General features: G+C 41.8%; 1 protein-coding gene across 1 annotated transcript in view; it reads right to left on the bottom strand.

Moving 5' to 3' along the window:
- Positions 1-5,518: 5,518 nt before the first annotated feature.
- Positions 5,519-23,855, bottom strand: part of LOC102924639 (transmembrane protein 180) — a 41,159-nt gene continuing 22,822 nt past the window's right edge. Inside the window, 3 exon segments of the mRNA XM_015998866.3 lie at positions 5,519-5,794; positions 19,999-20,121; positions 22,055-22,138. Of these exon segments, the coding sequence (XP_015854352.2) occupies positions 5,662-5,794; positions 19,999-20,121; positions 22,055-22,138 (340 nt within the window). The 3' untranslated portion in view covers positions 5,519-5,661.

The raw sequence follows: 23,855 nt of genomic DNA, 5'->3' as shown, positions 1-23,855 counted from the left end.
AACTTTAAAGACAAGGTGCATGGCCATTTTCAAAAAGGAGAACAAGTAGGAGGAGAAAATTTTATTATATTATCATTATTTATTATTATTATTATCATTATTATTATTTCAGGCTGGATAGATGGCTCAGCAGATAAGAGTTTGCCACTAAGCCTGGCCTTCTGAGTTTAGCCCCCAGGACCCACATGGTGGAAGGAAAGAAGCAACTTCTGCAAGTTGTCCTCTGACCTCCACATGTGTCCACATGTACGCACAGACTTAAGAGACAGACACGTGCACAAACAAAATAAAGGCTTTTTTGAAAGAGTGGAAATTTGCATATGTAACCCTTACCACCATCCATCGCTACAGTTTTTCACACTTTCCAACTAAAACTCTGCAGCTGTTGACCACTCACTTGACATCTTTCCTCCCCTCACACCTTGACAAGTGCCGTTCTACTTTCTGTCTCTAGGAATTTGATTCCAAGTGTTTCACATAAATGATATCAAAGTGTTCTTCTACAGCTGGCATTTCACTGTGTATAATGTATTTAAAATTTATCTGTATTGTAGCATGTGCCAGAATGTCATGCCTAAGGCTGAGTAAAATTCATACACAAATACGTATACATACATTTGAATAAACATTCTGTTTATCCATTCATCTGTCAACTTCCATACTCCATGTGAATTTATCTTGCCCTATCCCATCTTTTTTTTTTTTTTTTTCTGAGACAGGGTTTCTCTGTGTAGCTTTGGCGCCTTTCCTGGAACTCACTCTGTAGCCCAGGCTGGCCTCAAACTCACAGAGATCCGCCTGCCTCTGCCTCCCAAGTGCTTGGATTAAAGGCATGCGCCACCACCACTCGGCTGCCCTATCCCAGTTTTATCATAAAAAACAAATGATCATTTGTACCAGGACACAGGACATAAAGTCTAGTCACTTTCATTATACTTTTCAGATGCTCATGGAAAATCTATAACCTCAACAATTTTATTTGTATAAATGGTTAATGAGGGGCTGGGGTGATGGCTCAGTTGGTAAACTGTTTGCCTTGCAAGCATAAGGATCTGAGTTTGATCCTTAGAAAACACATAAAAAGCCAGGCATAGCAGTACATGCCTGGGATCCAGCACCAGGGAAGCAGAAGGTCCCTGAGGTTTACCCACCAGCTAGGCTAATGGAAATGACAATCTCCAGGTTCAGTGAGGGATTCAGCATCAGATAGATCAATAGATCAATAGATCAGTAGATAGATAGGTAGAAAGGTAGATAGATAATAGATGACTGATAGATAGATAGATAGATAGATAGATAGATAGATAGATAGATAGATAGATAGATGAGATGACAAATGAAAGGTGGCAAGCAATGGAGGAAAACACTCAATACTGACCTCTGACCTCCATGAGTATACAAACACATGTATGTGCACCCTCACACACATGTACACACACATCCACACAAAACAGTAACTAATAAAACCACTCATGCACAAAGGTATAGGATCGCATGCTTGCTTTCATAAGTGAATCATGACTTCTTGATAATTTCCTCAAATTCTAATATACATGTGTCTGCCCTTACACAATCCACAAGAGAAGTGGAAAAGTGTTTTCCCACATACCTTGAAAATAAGTCTCACCATTTCAGAATTCCATAACACTCATAGAATGGGAAATAATCAACTCCAAACAGCACATACCTGTTTCTAAGTGGAGATGGTGTTATTATAAGAACTGTATTGAACAAGTGATCACACAATTTGACACAAAATAAAGTCCTTTACCTTTGTCATACGTGTGTATCACATGCAGACAGGCAGGCACACATGCTTGCATACTCCATCTGCTGTTTCATAGTATGAAGTTGGCCCAGTCCATTGTGAAGCATCTGGGAAGAACTCAAGACATGAACATGGAAAAAGACATATTTCTGACTCATGGAATTCTAGATCTAGGTCACAGCCTACTCATGCAGAAAAAGAGTCCCTTCCCACATTGCTGTGTGGGTACCACCTGTCACTTAAAACAATGACAGCATGTACTTGGTGCCGGGCACCGTGTTGAGTGTCTTATGTGTGTCCTTTCTTTTAATCCTCATGGCTCTGGTGAAAGTGTTTCTCTTATTCCCTCCTTTTTCCTGCATCAACCTGCAAGGTACCACAACTTTCCACTGCCAAAGGGGTGAGACAAGATCTTAGCCTGCCAGTCTTAGACAATACCTTCTTCATCACCTCAATGTTCTGCTGCCTCCTAGTGCTATGGACAGGCCTCCACACACCAGCACCACGCTGGTGTTGGTTAAAATGCAGGTTTGCAGAAATCTCCCAGGTGTACTACTTCAGAAGTCTATAAACATGGAGCTTTCAGTATGGTTCACAAAGAGAAGACAGAGGGAGGTCTTCAACAGAAGCAATGATGCATCTAACAAAACGTATCTGAGAGTCGAGATATTTTATACAGTCTGCTGTGGTAATCCCGAAGAAATAGTAACATTTCCTGATGGCATCTGTGAGACTACAGCAAGGTCACCTTCTAAGAGCACAATGAGAACAAGTGCTACCATCACCTTTATGTTTTTAAAGATAATTTGTTGTCTTTCGTGTATAATTCATGAATTTTGACAAATATATTCAATTGTGTGTCCACCACCAAAATTAAGATACAAAATACCCCTACCTAAAAAAATTCCTGTGCCCCTTTGCAATCAACACCCAACTCTAGGCTATAGCAGCCATGTCTGTGTCTTCTGCACTGACATGCTTGCATTCTCCAGGATATCCTGCAAATGGAATCACACAATACATTGTATTTTGCATCTGGCTTCTTGGACTTAAAGTACTTGACATTCAGTAAATATCCTTTGTATTGCTGCAAAGTAATCCATGATGTAGATGTACCACAATTATGTATCAATTTACCAGTCAGAGGGCATTTGGGTTGTTTCCATTATTTTTGATATAGGAATGAAGCCGCCATAAGGATTTACATATGTGTTGTGTATGAACATGAATTTTCATTTTTCTTGGGCAAGCTAACAGTGAGATTTCTAGATCAAATGTGAAATGTGTATTTCCTTACAAGAAAACTTCCCATTTTCAAAGCATCTATATCAGCTTAATTCATACTAAGAATATGTGTGTTGGGAAACCCAAATCCTTCTCAGCATTTGGTTTATTCACTCTATTTCAGTGATTCTGATCTTATATATTGTTATCTTTTGCTATTATTATTTTGTTTCACATTTTCCTAATGGCTAATAATATTAAGCACCTTTCCAGGTACTATTTGTCTTCTTTGATGAAGTATCTATTCAAATTTTTATGTTTTTAAATGAAATCGTCATTTTCAACTGCCATTTGGAGGCTTTTATTGTTCCAAAAAAGTCCTTTATCACTAGGATTTTGTAGACATTGCCTTGCAGTTTGTGGATTACATTTTCATTCTCTTAACACTGTCCAAAACAGCCTTGATTTTGTAATTGTTTTACAGATTATAAAAGCCTACAGTGCAGTTAGAGAACTGGTCAGACTTAGAAACCACCTGCTCTCAAGCATGAGAGCGTGAGTTCAATCTCACACAAACTTTTAAAAATTTAGAGCAGAATCTGTAAGAAAGAGCAGATCACAGTAAAAGTTTCTGTGCATGCAATTTACAATAAATGATATAGCCACCCAGGTGTGATGGTTCATGCCTGTATCCCAATACCCAATAGGCTGTGACAGGAAGACTGCCATTAGATTTGAGGACAGACTGTACTACATAGCAAGTTCCAGGCCAGTCTGGGATACAAACTAAAACCCTGTCTCAAAAAAAAAAAAGTTACATCTAACTGAATTAATTTATTTGTGTGCTGGAGAGGTCAGGAGGACCTCAGATATGCTAAGTCTACCACTGACCTAGACCCACTCCCCCGCAACCCCTGATGGATTTTATTATTTGCTATATAAATCATGTTGCAAAATTTATAATTTATAAGTTTCACTGATGGTTACTTTTCCTGATGCTGTGACCAAATATCTAATAGAAAGCAACTTACAGGTTGAAAAGTTTATATTGACTCATAATCTGAGAGGGCAGAATCACGGCAGAGGAGGGACTGTGAGGCAGCTGGTCACTCAGTGTCACCTCCAGAAGCAGAAATAAATGATGGTGCTGTGCTTCTTACCTCTCCCTTTGTACTCAGGCTGGGAATCCAGACCAGGATGGTGCTGTGCCCACACTCAACGTGGTTCTTCCTCCCCCAGCTATACCCCTCTGGAAACACCCTCACGGCCCACTAAGAAGCATGTCTCCTAGGTGACTCCTAATCCAATTAAACTGACAGTGAAGATAACCATCACACTTTCATTTTAAATACGGATTTTTTTTTCTCTCTCTTTCACTGTGTAGTCCTGGCTGGCTTAGAACTTGCTTTGTAGAGCAGGCTGGCCTCAAACTCACAAAGATCTGCCTGCTTCTGCCTCCAAGTGCTAGGATCAAAGGTATGCATCACCGCACCCGGCTCCTTTGTCCATTTTTAAATCAGTATGTTTGTTTTTGTACATTAGGGTTGAGTTTGTTACATGTTTTAGATATCAGTCCCTTCTTGGGTGTACAGTTTGCAAATATTTTCTCTCAGTGTGTGTGATGTCTCTTTGCTCTGATTATAAAACTTTTCAGTCTTATATAATCCCATTTCTTTATCCTCTGTGTTTTTCTTCAGTGGTTTTACAGTATTGAATCTTGTATTTGAGTCTTTATTTCTACTTGACTTCTATATTTGGTGTGTGATGAGGGTCAAATTTCATTCTTCCATATGTAGTATTTTCTTGACATCAATTTATTGAAGACACTGACCTTTTTCCACTGTGTGTTTTTTATGCTCCTTGTTGAAAAATCAGTTCACTGTAACTGTGGTGGTTATTTCTAGGCTTTTGGTCCTGTTCTGATGGCTGATGTGTCTGCTTTTGTACCAGTACTATGGTGTTTTCACTGTAATAGTTTTGTAACACATTTCCAAATCAAGGAGTGTAGTGACCTTCATGGCTTTTCATCACAGAAAAATATGCAGACAATGGTAATACAGTGTTGATAGGGAAAGGTGTGGAGGAGGCCTGTTCTTGGTGGCACAGATCTGTCATCCCAACTACTTGGGAGGCTGAAATGGGAGGATTGCTAGTTCAGTGCTTGCCATGTGAGTTCAAAGTGAGCCTGGACCACTTAATGAAACCCTGACACAAAATTTAAAAAAAAAAAATATTAAACATAGCTCAGTGGTAGAACATTTATTTGCCTAACACATAAAAGAGTCCTAGCCCCAGTAGAAAAAAGAGGGAAGAATGCTGTCTTTTTATAAAATCTGTCAAGGAAGCAATATGAGGTTTGAAGAACTTTTAAGCAGTGGTGTGCACTGACCAGCCGGCTCTGGGAACACAAGGCAGTCAGTCCAGTGGTGACGAGTTGCAGGTCCCAGGCTGTAAGAATGCCAGGAAACAGCCCATGCAGAGGCTGTCACTTAGAGAGTCAAAAGCTCTCAAGACACACCGTCAGGTTTTGTTTTATTTGCTTTGGTTTTTAAACAAACGAGAGGGTGTAAAGATGAGTTTTGCCTTTGAGCACAGCATAATCTGTAAGAACTGACAGGCACTTGAAGGAGCATGTTGCCGCCGCCTCCCAGCATGGCCGGCCACTGTGCTTACACAGTCCCTGAGTAGTCTGCTCTGTTCCTGATGGAGAAGGAGCTCCAAGTCAGAATCTGCACCATGGCGATGCCCAGCGGGACCACACAAACCAAACTAAACATGGTGTCTTGAAGATCTAAAAGTATTCTAGGGGAGAAGACGCACAACAGTTAATTTTCCCCCAGCAGCTTCTTTTCTTATTAATTCAAAGCTATTTAACACATGGTATTCAGTGACACTTTTACCTACTAGCTCATTTAACAAGAAAGAGACATTGTGTTGTGTGACTTTGATCCTTTCAAGCACCTGAGTAATTTCTTCCTTCCAGATGCACATAGGAAAGGAAGGGGACATGTGAACTTGTGATTACAGTCCCTGCTGACAACTGTTGCCTCTGTGACACAGAACCACATGCCATGGGTGGGTGGACAGAGAACAGAGTCCAGGCACGAAGCAGACTTTCAGTGGACCCGCAGGCTAGGCATGGTAGTGTATGCTTGCAATCCCAGCCCTCAGGAAGATGAGGCAGGAAAACTGTGGGTTTGAAGCTAGCCTGGGCTACATAGGCAGTCCCGGGCCAACCTAGGACTGACTGGGCCTGACAGTCCAGTTGCTCACAGCTCCTGGAAAGCTGAGGCAAGAGGATTGAAAGTTCAAGGTCTGTCTAAGCTACAGAGATATATGCATCCTTGAAGGCCTTCAGTCTTGAAATATCTGCCAAGCTTTAAAAAGTGGGTGGGTTTGGACATTCGTTTCTAGTACATATGATGGCTATAAAAGTGTTATGGTGGAATTTCTCAGGGTGACAGACAAGAACCCTCTGTCAGAAGGTTTACCTATTCTTGGCAAGTGGAGTCTAGAAAAGGCTTCTCAGGCCGGGCGGTGGTGGCGCACGCCTTTAATCCCAGCACTCGGGAGGCAGAGCCAGGCGAATCTCTGTGAGTTCGAGGCCAGGCTGGGCTACCAAGTGAGCTCCAGGAAAAGGCGCAAAGCTACACAGAGAAACCCTGTCTCGAAAAACCAAAAAAAAAAAAAAAAAAAAAAAAAAGGCTTCTCAGAAAAAGCATATAAACAGTTCTGAAAAAATGCAAACATGTCAGCTAGAAGGCTTCTGTCTGGAATCATATGCAAACATTCCAGCCATATCTCCCTCCCCTCTAAAAGCCTTGCCATGAAATGTTCTTGATACTCTGGTCTGGTTACATTTGTGAGGTGTGGCTATCCCTCTGAATCCTCACTCATTAAACCTGCCCTTCACTTCGACTCCTACATGGTCCAATAATTGACTGCTACCCACCCACTTCCAGTTTTCCTCTGCTTCTTCCAGGGTACTGAGACAATCACCAGCACCAAGGGCAGCAGCTGAGACTACTCACTGCATCCAGACAGTGGGCTTATTGCTGCTCTGCCCAAATGCGCTGTGGGAAACTTCATTTCCAGAAGCATGTGGTATTTTGTTGTTCCAGAATTCCCTCATTTGAGAAAAATCCTCTGTGGAGTCAAGAACCGAGGGCTAAATGCAGAAACTCAAGGCTGTTCTCCCAGTTTCAGACTTCAAGTGATGTAACTTAATTTTATAATGATTACATTTCAAACCAACAAAAATGTAGAAATTAATGTAAAAAATACACTATACCCAGGTATAATAAATACCAAAAATAAAATACAATTGATGAATTTTAAAAAAAATCCTCTTGGGCTGGAGCGATGGCTCAGCTGTTAAAGGCTAGGCTTACAATCAAAAATAAATATAAGAAAAATCCTCTCCCCTCTTCCATAGGAGACCTGTCTCTGGCCTTAGGACTTGGTGGGAGGGACTGGAGAGATGGCTTAGTGGTTAAGAGCACTGGCTGTTCTTCCAGAGGACCTGAGTTCAATTCCCAGCACCCACATGGCAGCTCACAACTGTCTGTAACTCCAGTTCCAAAAAATCTGACACCCTCACACAGACACACATGCAGGCAAAACACCAATGCATATAAAATAAAAATAAATCAATGATTGAAAAAAAAAAAAAAAGACTTGGTGGGACCTAACTGCCCTACCCCAACCCCAACATCCAGATTTTCTTTTTTTCTTTTCTTTTTTTAATTTTTCAAGACAGGGTTTCTCTGTGTAGTTTTGGTGCCTGTCCTGGATCTCCCTCTGTAGACTAGGCTGGCCTCAAATTCACAAAGATATGCCTGGCTCTGCCTCCCGAGTGCTGGGATTAAAGGCGTGCACCACCACCGCCTGGCCCAACATACAGATATTATCCAAATCTCATCAGAGGAAGTTATGGCTATGTGATCACTCCTGCCTCAGTGATAGGCATGTGACTCACATGGTGCCTTCCAGGATCTGCCTGGGGACTTTGGATGTGCTACTGGGTCAAAGGTGCATATTTATTCACAGCCTGTAAACCTGGGAGCTGTGTTGCTACCGAGTGGTAAAAGCTTGAAGCCTAAACAGAGAGGTCAAAGGCTCCTGACATCATTTGAGATCCAGCTTTACTGGACTTTTCACACATCACCAGGAGGTCCCTGTTCTATTGAGGCTAGCCTGCACTACATTTCTGCCACTTGTAGCCACAGTGGCCTGAAACCATGCCTTTCCAGCTGGCACTTACGCCCACATTACTATAAATTAGCTGCTTTGATCATGCTGGGTGAAGGTGGTATGTAATTGGCCACAACCAATTAAGACAAAGAGGTTTGAAACAGCTGAGCACAGATTGCCAGAATGAGAGAGCACGAGGTCATGACTGCGCTTTTGAACTTGAGGCTGTGGGTGCTTATAAACGTGAGGCATCACTTGCCAGCCTTGACTGTTCATTGATTTGAGCCACATGACACAGTAGATGGGAGACAATGGGTGCAAAACGCCAAGAGGTAATGGAAACCTAATTCCACTTTGAAATAGAGTCATGTCTCTAATAAAAGAGAGAAGGGAAGTGGCCTAATCAAGCCTTTAGAGAGGGGGGCACAGCAAAGAGCTGCTTGCTAGCCGCAGAATTATTACAATATGTGCTTTATGAAAAGGCTGGTTTCTGCTTGGCAGAGGCACACCTCTGTGTTCTGATCTCAGTGTTTCATTAGCAACAGGAGCCCATTATTCTTCAGCATTCTCTAGCTATAACAGATTCCAGCTTCAGAAATATCAAGAAATTGGACTCCAGCTGCCAGGGGCTCTCTCTGGGAGATTTTCCACCTCTCTGAAGGAACTGTCTTTTTTTTTTCTTCTCCTGTTTCCCTGGAGAGAAGGGTCTGGAGAACACCTGTGATGATTTGCAGAATCGAAGCCTCTCGTGAGCATGCTGACTTGGGCTCAGAAAGGCTGGAGGGATGGCTCTGCAGGTAATAAGTACGTGCTTGTCAAGCATGGGGACCTGAGTTTGCACGCCAGCACCATGTAAAAATGAACAAAAAAGCTGGGCATAGCTACTCACACCTGTAGCCCAGTGCTGAGGCTTGGGGGTGAGGTGGATGGATGAGGCTTTCCGGCTGCCAGTCTGAGGTCAGGTTTAATGAGAAGCTCTGTCTCAAAGCAGTACTGAGTGATATAGAAAGACAGCCAACATCCTCCTCTGGCCTTCATGCATGTGTACCTACATATGCACATGCATGTAACACACACACACACACACACACACACACACACACACACACACACACACACACATACCCCTTAGGCAACATGCACAAAGGCAGCAGAGGAACAAGCATTCCAATGAATCTAACAACCTGGCAACTACCCTGCTGGGGGTCTATGAGCACACCTGAGCTTTTCTTGCAATCACTGAATGGCTTCACAATTCCCAAAGTACCTGTGAGTTTCCCATTACCTCACAGGCTGTCTCTAAGCTCTTCAAAGATTTGTCTTTCAGGTTCTTTTATTTTCTCAAAACAGGGTTTTTCTGCAGCTAGCCTGGAGCTTGCTACATAGATCAGACTGCCTCAAACTTGGGGCAATCCTTCTGGGATAACAGGCATCCACCATGCCTGGCTTCTTCTACTTTCTCAAGATTTCTTCTTTCTCCTGGAAGTTTATTCCAAGTCAAGGACATGATTTTAGAGAATTTATTCTCCTCTCCCTACTGGAATATGGATTTTTTTAACCCATTGACTAATTAGGCTAGTTTGCTGTTGGAATGACCTCACCTCTCATTTCCTACTAACTGTAGTGGTTTGAATGAAAGTGCCCCCCACCCACCCACCGGCTCATATATTTGAAGGTCTGTTTCCCAGTTAGTTGGTGGACTGTCAGAAAGGATTGAGAGGTGTGGCCTTGTTGAAGGAGGTGTGTCAGTGGTGGTGTCTGAAGTTTCAAAAGCCCAGGCCAGGTCCAGTGCTTGCTCTCTGCCTCCATCTTGCAGATCAGACGTAAGCTCTCAGCTACTGCTCCAGCACCATGCCTGCCTGCTTGCTGCCATGCTCCTTACCATGTTGATCATGGACTCACCCTCTGAAACTGTAAGCCAGTCCCCAAATAAATGCTTCCTTTTATGAGTTGCCTTGGTCATGGAGTCTCTTCACAGCGATAGAACAGTAAGTAAGATATCAACATTTTGAATGAATCTCCAGCATAAAAAAATAATTCTTAAGGCAGGCAAGATGGTTCAATGAGCCACATTTGATCCTGGGAACACACACAGTAGAAAGGCAGAACTGACTCCCACACGTTGTCCTCTAACCTCTACACTTACACCATGGCACACGTACTCATTCATTAATTCATTCATTTATTCATTCATAAGCTGTGTTTATGCTTTTTTTTCACCAAATATTTACAGCACATTTGCTGCATTAGGTTCTTGGGATGCAGAGCAAATAATCTTGGCACTCAACAAGCCTTACCTTCTAGCAGAAGCAAAGAAACCATAAACAAATGTACTTAATTTTAGAATATAATTATGAAATTTCTCTTCTCCTTATGAGAAAATTTCATGGGCTCCATTTTCTTTCATGATTTTCTCCTTTCAAAAGCGAAAAATAACTACCTAACTATAGCTAATAATATCCCAAATATCACCATCTGGTACACCTTATTTTCTTAACTTACACCTGCTAAGCCATTTGCAAAGTCAGTTCTATGAAGTAAAGGGGGTATAATACATGTTGTCATACTGGCACCTCAAATTCTATTACACTTAGACTCTCCCTAATCACAAAGCTTAAGTTAAACCTGCCTCCTCTCTACTCTCCTTCTCCCGGTTGAGATCATCTCTAAAGGCATGAAATTACTGGGTCTGCATCCATGAAATAACTTTTATTGCCAGTCATAAAAACAAGCAATCCTATCTATGGAGTTGTAAGCCAAGTCAGTATCAGTGCACATCCCTGATGAGGAAAGGCATGGTCAGGTTGGAAAGGGCCAAAGAAACTTCAGGTCTACCTGGCAGGATAGGCTCTTTTGACCTAGTCAGGAAAACTCACACATAAACTGTTGCTACCTTGGGAGCAGAGAAGAAACTTCCCTTTCATTAGGTCAATCTTCTAAGAAGAATAGTTGTCTAAGGGTGAGCATGGAGGCACAGGTCTATAATCTCAGTACATGAGAGGCTTAGGCAGAAAATCACAAATTGAAGGTCAGTCTACATCACATAGCAAGACCTATATCCAAAGCAGAGATAGGAATGGGGGAGAGTCTAGAGACTAGGAACCAATACTGCATATTTCCCCCCCACAGTTCTAGACTAAGCTTGAAGTCCAAGACGAGAGAGTCAGCTTGGTTAGACTTGAGCAGGAAGCCTTTGATTTGCTTGCGGACAGAAAGTGATGTCCTGTAGATATTGAACCTGGGATCCCGCACATGCTAGACAGGCATTCTACTGTGGGCCACACTGACAGCCCAGGAAGTCATGTACTTGCATGGTAGAGATGTATGGCAGAGAGAGAACATAAATTTATATATTTACATCCTCTCTTTCCATTTCCCATGTGTGTATGTGTATGCTAACACTAGGGATCAAACCTAGGCCTTCACACTTGATGATGCAGATGCTGTCATCAATGAACAATACCCAGAAGTCTGGCCTCTCTTCTCTCCAGAGCACTTATCCTGTCACGTAAGCCGCACACTCATGACGTGCTCTGAACTTACTCACTTCCCAAAGGCCCCATCTCTAAATACTGACCATTGTGAGTTAGGACTTTAGCATATGAACTTTGAGGAGACTTGATTCAGTTCACAGTGTCCCGTTTAACACATTTCTTGCAGCACTGCTACTAATTTCCCTAACAACATTATACACCAAGGCATAGACAGGATAATTTAATTGCCCAAAGTTACATGGCTAGTGAGTCTGAAACTAGAACTGAAATTTCTACCTACAAAATTTTATCTCAACTAAAAATCTCTCCAGGAAAAAGAAATGGTACCTCTACTCTATTTTTAAGGAAAAGAACAAATAAACCAGTTTATTTAAGAAGCATGTCCTTTTTCTGTGGAAATGAGTTAAGATACTATTGAGTACTAAGGATCTCACAGCTGGTTATGATCACAGTGCAGTCTTGAAATGTATCTCATGCACTACACACCTACTTTTCCCTTCCCAGAAATTGAGAGATTTTCTTCATGCATCCATCTATGAAGACTATATGGAGAGGGTGAAATAATCTAATGTTTCCCCAGAAAACACCCTAAGGTTGATACTCCCTCCGTTGGATTAAATAATTTCCTCAGGTAGTCCCTTTGCAATGGAACACTAGGGCCATTTACAGATGTAAATAAGAAATGCTATGGGGGAAAATTAACATTGACCATAATTCTGTGGAAAAACCCCAAGTACATATATTACTGTGGTTCTAGATATATCTTGTTAGAATTCCCCCAAATTTCATAACTCCATCTCCGACATAATATCAGTAAACCAATGCAGCCCTGACTATAATCTTTTTGGCCAAAAGTTTTTAATTTAAGATGATGCAAACACTTGGGTCTACTATAGTTAGTGCCTAGACTAACACTGGCTCAAAATAAGTGCTTATCTCTATATTCCTAAATGTACATGTACTCATATGTATTTTGCAACTTTAATGTTTCTGCCAGCTTTTAATGCTGTCTTTCCAACACCACACAATGCTGGGGGAGAGGAAGAAGGTAGTGTGTCTCACCAAAATACAAAATCTGAGGCAATGCATGGAATGTTCTAACTCTTGGGTTTTTCTAGTTCTTTTTGTGCATCTATAATTGCTATGCAGACTCTACAGAGGAAGTGTTGGGTTTTACGGGTTCTTTTTTCTTTTCTTTTCCTTTTTTTTTTTTTTTTCTTGCCAAGATTGTATGTATTGGCTGGGCATCGTGGCACAGACCTTTAATCCCAGCACTTGGGAGGCACAGGTAGGAGGATCTCTGTGTGTTTGAAGCCAGACTGGTCTACATAGCAAGTTCCAGGACAGCCAGGGCTACATAGAGAAATCCATCTCAAACAAACAAACAAAGATTATATGCATCAACAAAGATTAATAACATGAAAAATATTAGTAAACCCCTGTGGTCTAGGAAGATAGCTTGGTCAGTAAAATGCTTGCCATGTAAGCACGAAGACCTGAGTTTCACCCCCAGAAACCACATAAAGAAAGCCTGCATGATGGTGTACACTTGTAACCCCAGCAATGGGCAGGTGGAGATAAGAGAAGATCGTGGGACTGACTGGCCCCCCAACCCAGCTCACATGGTGAGCCTCAGGACAGTGACAGACCTTGTATAAAAAATGAAATAGCACCAGGTGGTGGTGGTGGTGCATACTTTTAATCCCAGCACTGGAAAGCAGAGCCAGGCGGATCTCTGTGAGTGCGAGGCCAGCCTGGGCTACAGAGTGAGTTCCAGGAAAGGCGCAAAGCTACACAGAGAAACCCTGTCCTTGAAAAACCAAAAGAGAGAGAGAGAGAGAGAGAGAGAGAGAGAGAGAGAGAGAGAGAGAGAGAGAGAGAGAGAGAGAGAGAGGAGACTGACTGCTGACTGCCCACACCCCCAGCCTAGCTCACATGGTGAGCCTCAGGCCAGTGACAGACCTTGTATAAAAAAATGAAATAGTGCCTCAGGAATGACATCTGAGGTTGACCTCTGCCCTCTACATACATGTACATGCATACACACAATAAATAAGTAAATAAGGTATATTTTAAAATACAAACCTTGAGGCTATTTTGACTCTGTAGATGAGTCACCCTGAGTGACTCATCTTGTGTCTGAGTCCTGGCTATCGCTGTCTACTATGCCATTGATGGAGGAGAAAGTCATTTTCTAAAGTTTCTTCATGAACATAATTTTGGAGGTATCTATTGTGAAACTTCAAAACAGAAAACCAGCAAAAAGAATGGCACATATATACAGAACACTTATTATTTGTTTTTGGGCTTTCTGTTTTTTGGGCTTTTGTTTGTTTTTTAGTTTCTTGAGACAGGGTTTCTCTGTGTAAGTGCTGTGGCTGTCCTGGAACTCACTTTGCAGACTAGGCTGGCCTCAAATTCATGGGGATCCTCCTGCCTCTGCCTCCCAAAAGCTGGGATTATAGGCGTGCACCACCATTGCCCAGTTATTTTGGAGTTTTTTTTTTTTTAAGACATATTCTATGTAGCCTTGTCTGGCCTAGAACTCTCTATGTACACAAGACTAGCCTTGAATTCACAGAAATCCCGCCTCTGTGTTCCAAGAGCTGGGAATAAATGCATGTGTGGGATCAAAGGCATGTGCTATTATACCTGGTGATTTCATTTTTCTTTAGAGCCAAACAATAGTCATATTATTTTATATATGTATCAGACTTTCATTATCCATTTATCTGTAGATGGACATACAGGTTGGTTCTAAATCATTGCTATATAGAGAGCAGCAATAACTGTGGATATACAAATATCTCTATGGTAAGCTATAAGCATTTCAAGAAATACTGCATACATAACCTTTTTTGTTGTTGTTGTTGTTGTTTGTATAACCAGCCTAGCTATCCTGGAACTCACTCTGTAGACTAGGCTGGCCTTGAACTCACCTGCCTCTGCCTCCCAAATGCTGGGATTAAAGGTGTGCACCCTGCACCACTCTGGTCATACATAACTTTTTTTTCCCCCATTTTTACACAGCCTTTATTGTGAATATTTTGCTTGATTGAACTTGTTTTTTTTTTTTGTGTGTGTGTGTGTGTGTGTGTGTGTGTGTGTGTGTGTGTGCTTTTTTTTTTTTAATGCTGAATGCTGTTTATTGAAGGAGGGAAGAGGTCTTAAATACAGGCTTACAGCACAATGGGAGAACCCTGGAGGGCAGTTCACTACAGATGTTTTACAATCTTGCATCTAAGCTGTTAACACCCATTATGCAGGATACACAGACAAGGAACTTCCCTTAAGCATTCAGGAGGGTGGAACCCGGCAGGGAATTAGCTTAGGGAGGATATCAAGGTCAAGGTCAGCAAGCAAGGCAACAGTTACCCAAAACGGGGGCCAGGGACCTACAGGTCCCCCTTTTACTAAAAAATGAGCTTCTGACTTAGGTTTCGTGGGACGTCAGCAGGTCACCTTACCTGTCATGGAGACACCTGCCCAGGCCACACAGGTACTCTGTCTTAGGTTGGTGAGCACCCCCCAGGTATTACCTGTCTCTGAATACTCATTATCATACAGGCTCAATCGTGTGTGAGCTGCAGAATTAACTGCTGCCAAAGATCTCAAAGTGGCACTGGGCTTGCAATCTGTGTGTTCGACACAGAAAAGACCAACAGAGGTCCTATCCCACCCATAGCCAGTAGGCTAAAGGCAACTGAGCCATTCCCTTCCTTATCGAGCCTTATTGTAAATTGGAGTCCTCATACATAACTTTTAACAACATGCTTATATGACTTGGGGTAGAGCTCAATAGTAGAGGATTTACCTAGCATGTCCCAAGTTCTGGGTCACATTTCCAGTACTGAGAAGAAAAGGAGGAAAGAAACATGCTTGTATATAAACCAGGTTGATCACAGAAAGCCATTATTCTTTTTTTTTTGTATTGTTTTGGTTTGGTTTAGATTTTTAGATAGGCTCTCACACTATAGCTCAGACTGACCTGAAACTCACTGTATAATATAGGCTGGCTTCAAACTCATGGCAATTCTCCTGCCTCAGCCTCCCATGAGCTGGTATTACAGGTATGAGCCATCATACCTAGCAAAAGCTATTTCTTAAATAATGAATTTTATTCATGAATTATCTACAACACACCAGTAGATGACAGTGTAATCCAGTGAATAAAACTGGCAGCCTTTGACCCCTGGTGAAATGTACCTTTGAATTTCTAACATCTTAATGGAACATCAGGAGCTTGGCCAGGACTGCAGGGCACTCCTGGCACACGGAGTGGGTATGGTTATGCACCCATTTGCAAGTAACCAATCACAAGCTTGTGTTCCTTTGCATTTGTGGCTTTTCTAACCTCTGGACTTGGCTCAGAGATCTGGACTTGCCCTTCTGCCTCCCTAATGCCATGTAAGCAGAGCAGGATCAAACCTTAGGACTCTAGCTCCTAGCTCAGAATTAACCCAGCAAAATTCCATAAACACCTGCCAAGAAAGAACACAAATCTACTTAGTTGAGCAAGTGAAAGGAGGAGGTCTTTTCTACAAAATCCTAGAACTGTATTGTGCACTCTCTTGTGTAATATGAGGGTGACTTGTTCTATAATTTCACAACTATCATGTCTGCAATGCTAGAGATTGACTCTCACACACACTTGGCAAGTGATTTACCACTGAACGACATCTCCAGAGTTCATATAATTTTTTAGCAGGAGTTACATACAAACATACAGAGAGAGAGAGAGAGAGAGAGAGAGAGAGAGAGAGAGAGAGAGAGAGAGAGAAATATAATTAAAAAGAAGTAAATATATATACTAAACATACAATAAAGTAATCTGTATTTTCTTTTCTTTTGCTTTGACAGGGTCTCACTCTAGTCTAGGCTGGCCTGGAGCTCACTATGTAGCCCAACTTGGCCTAAAGCTCACACAATCTCCTGCCTCAGCTTCTCAAGTACTGGCATTACTACTATGTTAGCTCATAAATAACACTTCTTTAATTGCATCAAGGAATTCAGAATTTCTTTTGAAAGAGGCCAAGGAAAGAGCACTAGCCCTAAGCAAGCTGGTTCAGTACACTGGAACAGTTAGCAAAGGATTAGATGCTATATTGAGTGTCATGGCACACACCTTTAATCCCAGCACTTGGGAGGCAGAGGCAGATGGATCTCTGAATTCAAAGCCAGCCTGGTCTACAAAGTGAACACTAAGACAGCTAGGACTACACTGAGGGACCCTGTCTCAAAAAAAAAAAAAAAAAAAAAAAAAAAAAAAAAAGGAAGAAAGAAAGGAAGGAAGGGAGAAGGAGAGAAAGATAAAGAGAAAGCGGTAGACAGAGAGGGGGAGAAAGAGAAGGAAGGAGGGAGAGAGGGAGGAAAAGAGGAAGAAAAGACTCAAATGCTAGAAAACTTATCTGCTATGGTGCCATTTATTTCAATAGACACATTTGCTCAGTTCTTCACACTGGTGAAACTTAATAGGTTTTGTGCCTACCCACTCCCCATAATAGGTTTCTCCACCCACATAGTAAACTAGATCAAGCCAAATTTGAAAAAATATAACAGGTTTATTTGAACAAAGTAACTCCCAGGTAGGTTCTCCAGTCCCAGAGATTGAGGCCAGAGAAGCCAGCCACACCCACAAACAAAAGTGGGGAGACTTTATAGGTTGTAGGCACAGCATGTTGACTTGTCTACCACAAGATGGGTTTGTGACCAAGTATGGTCAAAAGTTGAGTGTTTAGGCAGGGACTTGGGTGGCTGGCAACTTTAGGGGAGGAAGCTGCAGTAGCCACCAAGAGTGTAGAACTGGGCTTTTTGGTGCCTTTCCTTTGTTTGAAGACTATGAATAGGCAGGATTTGGAGAGAGAGGCAGGAATGGAGCTTTCTGGATCATGCAAGGGCAAGTTGGAGGTTCCAACTGAACAGAGCTATATTCAGCAAAGCACACCTGCTGAGTGCTACAGTTAGCTTCTGGACTTGCAGGTAACATGAGCCACCTGAGGCCACCAGAGGCCAAGGTTTAGTTATCACTTAAAAGATAAAAGATATCCAAGTCCCTGTATGAGCTTGTGTCTCTGAAAATGCTTACAGTATCACAAAACTGGTTTGCCAACATGTCAGGTTGCCAACGTGTCATGTTGCTGAGCCAACAAGAATTAGTGTTGAGAGCTGTTGTTCCCAAGGCTATAAATCTCTAGGTTCCTCACCTTGACCGCACAGGGGGAAAGGTGGAAGTTTTAAAAGATGCTGGCGGCCGTGTCGTAGCTCCAGAGTTTCTAATTGAACTGGTCTGGGATGTGACCTGGCCATGGGATCTTGTGGTTCTACAAATGGGTTTGAGAGGCTTGACTGTGGGGCCTTTGTGTTTCTGAGAACATAGACAATTCAGAGCAAGCTAAACACACCTGTTCTTCCTCGCTTGCCGTCACAGCTCTCTAAGAATAAACTAATACAGGAGATACAGGGCCATGCGACTCATCAACCGAGTCTGTCTTCCCCACTTTTCGGTCACCATAGCTCTCTACCACAAACTTGCTTGAGGCTTGTAATGCGACCTCAGTTTACAGCAACTCCTCCAATAAGAAAAAGTCACCTAGTATATGGAGAAGCTAAGATTATGAACGAGTCCCTGCACATTCTACAGAAAAGATCAGGGTGCTGCTCTATCCCCAGTACCACAGAACCAAAAGCTACCAGATTATATGAACACCACAGAAGAAGTGCTGTATAGAACTGTGTGCTCATCTCAGGAAGCCCAGCACTTGGGATGCTGAGGCAAGAAGACTAAGAGTTCCAGGTCAGAGGCCAGTAAGATGGCTCAGTAAATAAAGGTACTTGCTACCTGGACTGAGAACTTAACTGCAATTCCTGGTACCCACATAGTGGAAGGAGAACCTACTCTTGTCATAGAATGTGTATATATGGTTGCTGGTGCTCAGATTCACGTGCGCGCACACACACACACTCTCATTGAATAGCCAAATGTACAAAGTTTTTAGAAACAAATATGTACAATATTGATTATTTCATCTAAGGAGTAACTATACAAATTTTCTCTGGAATTTTGTGTGTTTAAATTTTTTTCATAATAAAAAGTTGAGAGAAAAACTTGCAGGTGTCTGGATCGGTAAGCAGAAGATAGGAACACTGATCAGTATGTGCTGAAGCTAATGCATTCAGTGTGTGTGGTTATGGTCAAACTTTATATTTTCATGTATTTAAAGATGTTCATAAAAAAGTGTTGGAGGGAGAAGTTGTGAGAAAGCTTGAAAGCCTTTGTTGATGTAGAAAAACCATAAAATTGACAGAAAAAAACTACTAGAACTAAAAGGCATTATACAAAGACTGCAACATATTCTACCACGCCAAAGCCAATGTCTTTCTTATCTACAAGCAATAAATAGGCAAAGTTTTAAGTTACAAATGCAATGTTACTTATATTAGTGCCCTCAATACAAAATAGAAAATAGATATAAGCCTGAAAGAGATAAGCAAGATCTACATAAGGAAAACTACAAAACTCTGACAACAGAAATCCCAGGAGGACTGAACAGTCCCTGCTCCTGACAGGGCAGGGCGCCTCAGTCCGGGGAGCTGTCGATTCTTCCCACTTGGCTCGATAGACTCACTCTCCCTTGAGTGCTCCCTGACTATAGGCAGACTGGGGTAGGGAACGCTCCTCCATATAACCACAGTATCTGTATACTTCTGGTAGGATCCATTTTATTTTTGTGGTACTGAAGATCAAACCTAGAGCTTCCAGTGTGCTAGGTAAGTATACTACCACTCAGCTGTCTTCCCAGGCCTTGGTGGGGACCTATCTCAGTGTTTTGTAATCTCTAGAGCCCTATGGATACTCTTTATTCATATTTTATTCCCAGTACTGTCTTATCTAGCACATAAGCAAGTCCTCAGGAACAGGAAATGGAGTAACAGTGAATGAGTGGACAACTCAGAAAATACAATCAATATGTAGCTTTGTGTGAATTATACAAACATAGGCAATATATGTGATTTCACTAATGGTATTTCAGCTATCCATTAATACTTTTTATTATAGCTCATTTGAGATATGTGAGTTAATAGCCAACAATATCCAAAGTTCAAAGTCCAGGACAGTTTCTTTCTTTCTTTTTTTTTTTTCTTTTTCTTTTTTTCTTTTTCTTTTTTTTTTTAGCTGAGGATCAAACCCAGGGCCTTGTGCTTGCTAGGCAAGCACTCTACCACTGAGCTAAATCCCCAACCCCCCAAGACAGTTTCTTAGAGTTCATAGGAAAGGGGGAATTTGCTTGCATGACAGCAAAGACTTTTCTTTCAGTCTACCTGTTGTTGGGCTCTCCATATCCATACTGGGTTAGCTTAGACAGGATCAACATGGGAGCCAAAGACTGGGCAGGCCTGGTAAACAAAGCGCTGATGCCAAAAACCATCAAAGAAAGGGGAGACCTGAAACAGACAAAAACAACGCTGCTCTTAATATGAATCACATTTGTTGCATTTCTTCTCTTTCTTCTTTGAGACAGTCTGTCTCACTATGTAGCTCTGGCTTGTTTTCTGGAACTCACTCTATAGACCAGGCTGGCCTTGAACTCACAGAGACCCATCTGCCTCTGCCTCCCAAGTACCTGGATTAAAGGTGTGCTCCACTGTCCCTGCACATCTATTGTATTTATGTACTCAAGTATATATGTATATCTATGTGTGAAGGGCCTCTTCATGTATGAAGTTCCCTTTGACTTAAGTAAACAACTATAGAAATAGCTTAGCAAGTATAAAATATTAACTCCTTAGTTTTAAGGGATAATAGAATTTAACTCCTTTGCTGTTATTCTTTTTGTTGCTTTTATTTGTTTGAGACAGACTATGTAGCCCAGGCTGAACGTCAACTCACTATGTAGCACAGTCACACCCTGAACTTGAGGTGATCCTTCTGCCTTAGTCTCCGCAGTGCTAGGATTACAGGTGTGACTCACAACACACAGCTATCTACTGAGACAAGGTCTTGCTGTATGGCTGGCCTAGAACTCAAGTGCTCTTCCTGCCGCAGTCTACTGACAGTCTATGAGTGGCTGAGACTTCAGGAAGATGCCACTCTGCTTAGCTGACAGGAAGCAGCCACATGGTACTTACGTACGTTGGCATTTGGTAAATGCTGGTGCACTGCAATTCGTACAACAAAAAACAAACTGAGATTTCACTTTGGTTCCTAAGCTTTAACCCTGCTGTAGCACTGGCTGTGTGAACCTAAGCAATAAGAATTATAATGTCTTTTCAGAAATGGGAAAATAGTGCCAGGGGCGAGGGATGTAGCTCAAGGGTAGAGCACTTGCCCAGCATGTGCGAAGCCCTGAGGTTCAAACCACAGCATCACAAATCAAGAAAAGGAAAAGTCACCCAGGGTGAACAAGCATGAACATCCTATAATATTCTGTTCCCTTGATCCCAGTGACAGCCATTAGGATCATCACTCTGGTGTTGTGGAATATTAGTTTAAGATGTGTTACATTAGTTCATACTGTGGAACATTTGTTTAATGATGCAAAGATGTGTTGCATTCTTTTTGTTTCACATTCAGCCAACTTTATATTGCAAAAAGAGAAAAAACAATTGAGACAGGTGTTTGCTCTCAGTGTTGCATTCTTTTATGTTGCATTTGTTTAACTCTATAAAGCTGTGTTACTTTGCCTTGCTGAAACACATGATGGTCTAATAAAGAGCTGAATGGCCAGTAGCTAGGCAAGAGAGAGAAATAGATGGGGCTGGTGGGCAGAGGGAATAAATAGGAGGAGAAATCTAGGGAGAAACAAGAAGTGAGAAAAGGAATAGAGGAGGTCTTTGGGGCCAGCCACACCCGGACACCCGGACACCCAGCCAGCCATGGAGTAAGAAGGAAAGAAAGATACATAAAATAAAGAAAGGTAAAAACACCAGAGGCAAAATGTTGTTAAAGAGAAATAGGATAATATAAGTCAGAAAAGCTGGCTAGAAACAAGCCAAGCTAAGGCCAGGCATTTGTAAGTAAGAATAAGTCTCCAAGTATTTATTTGGGAGCTAGGTAGCAGGCCCCCAAAGAGTTAAAAAAGAAAAAACAGCAGGGTAGTGGTGGCACACGCCTTTAATCCCAGCACTCAGGAGGCAGTGGCAGGCGGATCTCTGTGATTTCGAGGCCAGCCTGGTCTACCAAGTGAGTTCCAGGAAAGGCGCAAAGCTACACAAAGAAACCCTGTCTTGAAAAACCAAAAAAAAAAAAAAAGAAAAAAGAAAAGAAAAAAGAAAAGAAAAAACAACTATACTCTGGTATGTATTTGTGGTGTCAATATAACTAAGCTATAAGTCCTGTCTAACATTTTGTACTTAATATCTGAATAAATATACTTACTGCCTGTTAAACTTCAGTAAATCTGCATCAACCATGTCAGCCAGTGGCAAGTTAAATAAGCAAAAAGTGGCATGAACAATCACCCTAGAAAAAAAATTACAATACTGTATACATATGAACATTCTACAACCACAAAGCACAGATCTTACTATTAAAACAAAACCAATACAGGACATGGAGAGATGGCTCAGCAGTTAAGACAATTGGCTGCTCTTTAAGAAGACCCAAGTTCAATTCCCAGCACCCACATGGTATCTCAGAACTATCTGTAACTCCAGTCCTAGGGTCACACCCTCTTCTGGCCTCCGTGGGCACCAGGTATACACATACAAGTGAAACATTCATACACATAAAATAATTTTAAAACAGCAAGCAAAGCTGGGCACTGTAGTACATGCATGCAGTCCCAGCACATGGGAGGTTGAAGCAGTAGAATCAACAGTTCAAATCAACTTTAGTTACACAGTGAGTTCAAGGCCAGCCAGCCTGAACTACTCGAGACCTTGTCTCAAACAAACAAACAAAACTAAAATAGAAGACATAGGCAAAACACTTCAAGAGACTAGGTAAGTCTAAGAACAATAACAAGCCATTTAAGTTGTTCAGCAAATGAACTAAATTATTTTTATATGATACTCAAAACACAGGAAACAAAAAGCAGAAATAGACAAATAGAATTACATGAATCTAAAAAACATATTCAAAGCAAAAGGAAAAACATCAAAGAGTGAAGAAGTAGCTTACAGAAAGAGAGAAAATATATGCCAACTATTCATCTGGATTAATATGCAGAATATATAAGGAATTATAAAAGAACTTCACAATATCAAACCACCAAAAATAAACAAATAAAACTAAAGGCAATTCCATTAAATATTCTGAACAATCTTTTCTCAAAAGAAATATAAATGTCTGGGCTGGAGAGATGGCTCAGTGGTTAAGAGCACTGGATGCTCTTTCAGAGGACCCAGGTTCAATTCCTAGTACCCACGTGGTGGCTCACAACCATCTGTTGTTTCAGGGATCTGATGCCCTCTTCTGGCCTCTGCTGGCACAAGTACACACGTGGTGCATAGCTATACATGCAGGCAAATCACCCACACACATAAAATAAAATTTCTTTCAAAGATATACAAATGGCATAATATGCTAAATTGGTCATTGGGAACTATCAGATATTTCACTCCAGTTAAAGTGGTTATTATCAGGTGGCATGGTATCACATACCTTTAATCCCAGCACTCAGGAGGCAGAAACAGGCAGATCTCAAGAGTTCAAGGCCAGCCTGCTCTACATAGCAAGTTCCAGACCAGTAAGGTCTACACAGTGAGACCCTATCTTTAAAACAGGGAATGGCTATTGTCAAAAATCACAAAACCACCGGGCGGTGGTGGCACACGCCTTTAATCCCAGCACTCAGGAGGCAGAGGCAGGTGGATCTCTGTGAGTTCGGGGCCAGCCTGGACTACAGAGTGAGTTCCAGGAAAAGGCGCAAAGCTACACAGAGAAACCCTGTCTCAAAAAAAAAAAAAAATCACAAAACCAAAAGTCAAGTGTGGGTGATGTAGAGAAGGCCCCTCAGACTGCAGACAGGCATGTACATTAGAGAAGCCACTATGGAGAAGGCTGTCTGTCGGCTCCTCCAAAGCCTGAAACTAGAGTGCAAGTAGATCCAGCTACTTTACTGATGGGTATACCACCAAAGGAAACAAAATCAGATGCCAAAGCGATATTCATAGCCTAGTTTATTGCAGCACGACTCACAGTCGCTATGATATGGAATCAGCCTAGATTAATGGAT

This window comes from Peromyscus maniculatus, chromosome 1 (genome assembly GCF_049852395.1).
Source record: "Peromyscus maniculatus bairdii isolate BWxNUB_F1_BW_parent chromosome 1, HU_Pman_BW_mat_3.1, whole genome shotgun sequence".
Lineage (NCBI taxonomy): Eukaryota > Metazoa > Chordata > Mammalia > Rodentia > Cricetidae > Peromyscus > Peromyscus maniculatus.
Note: the sequence above shows the minus strand (reverse complement) of the source record. Positions and strands in the feature narration are given on the sequence as shown.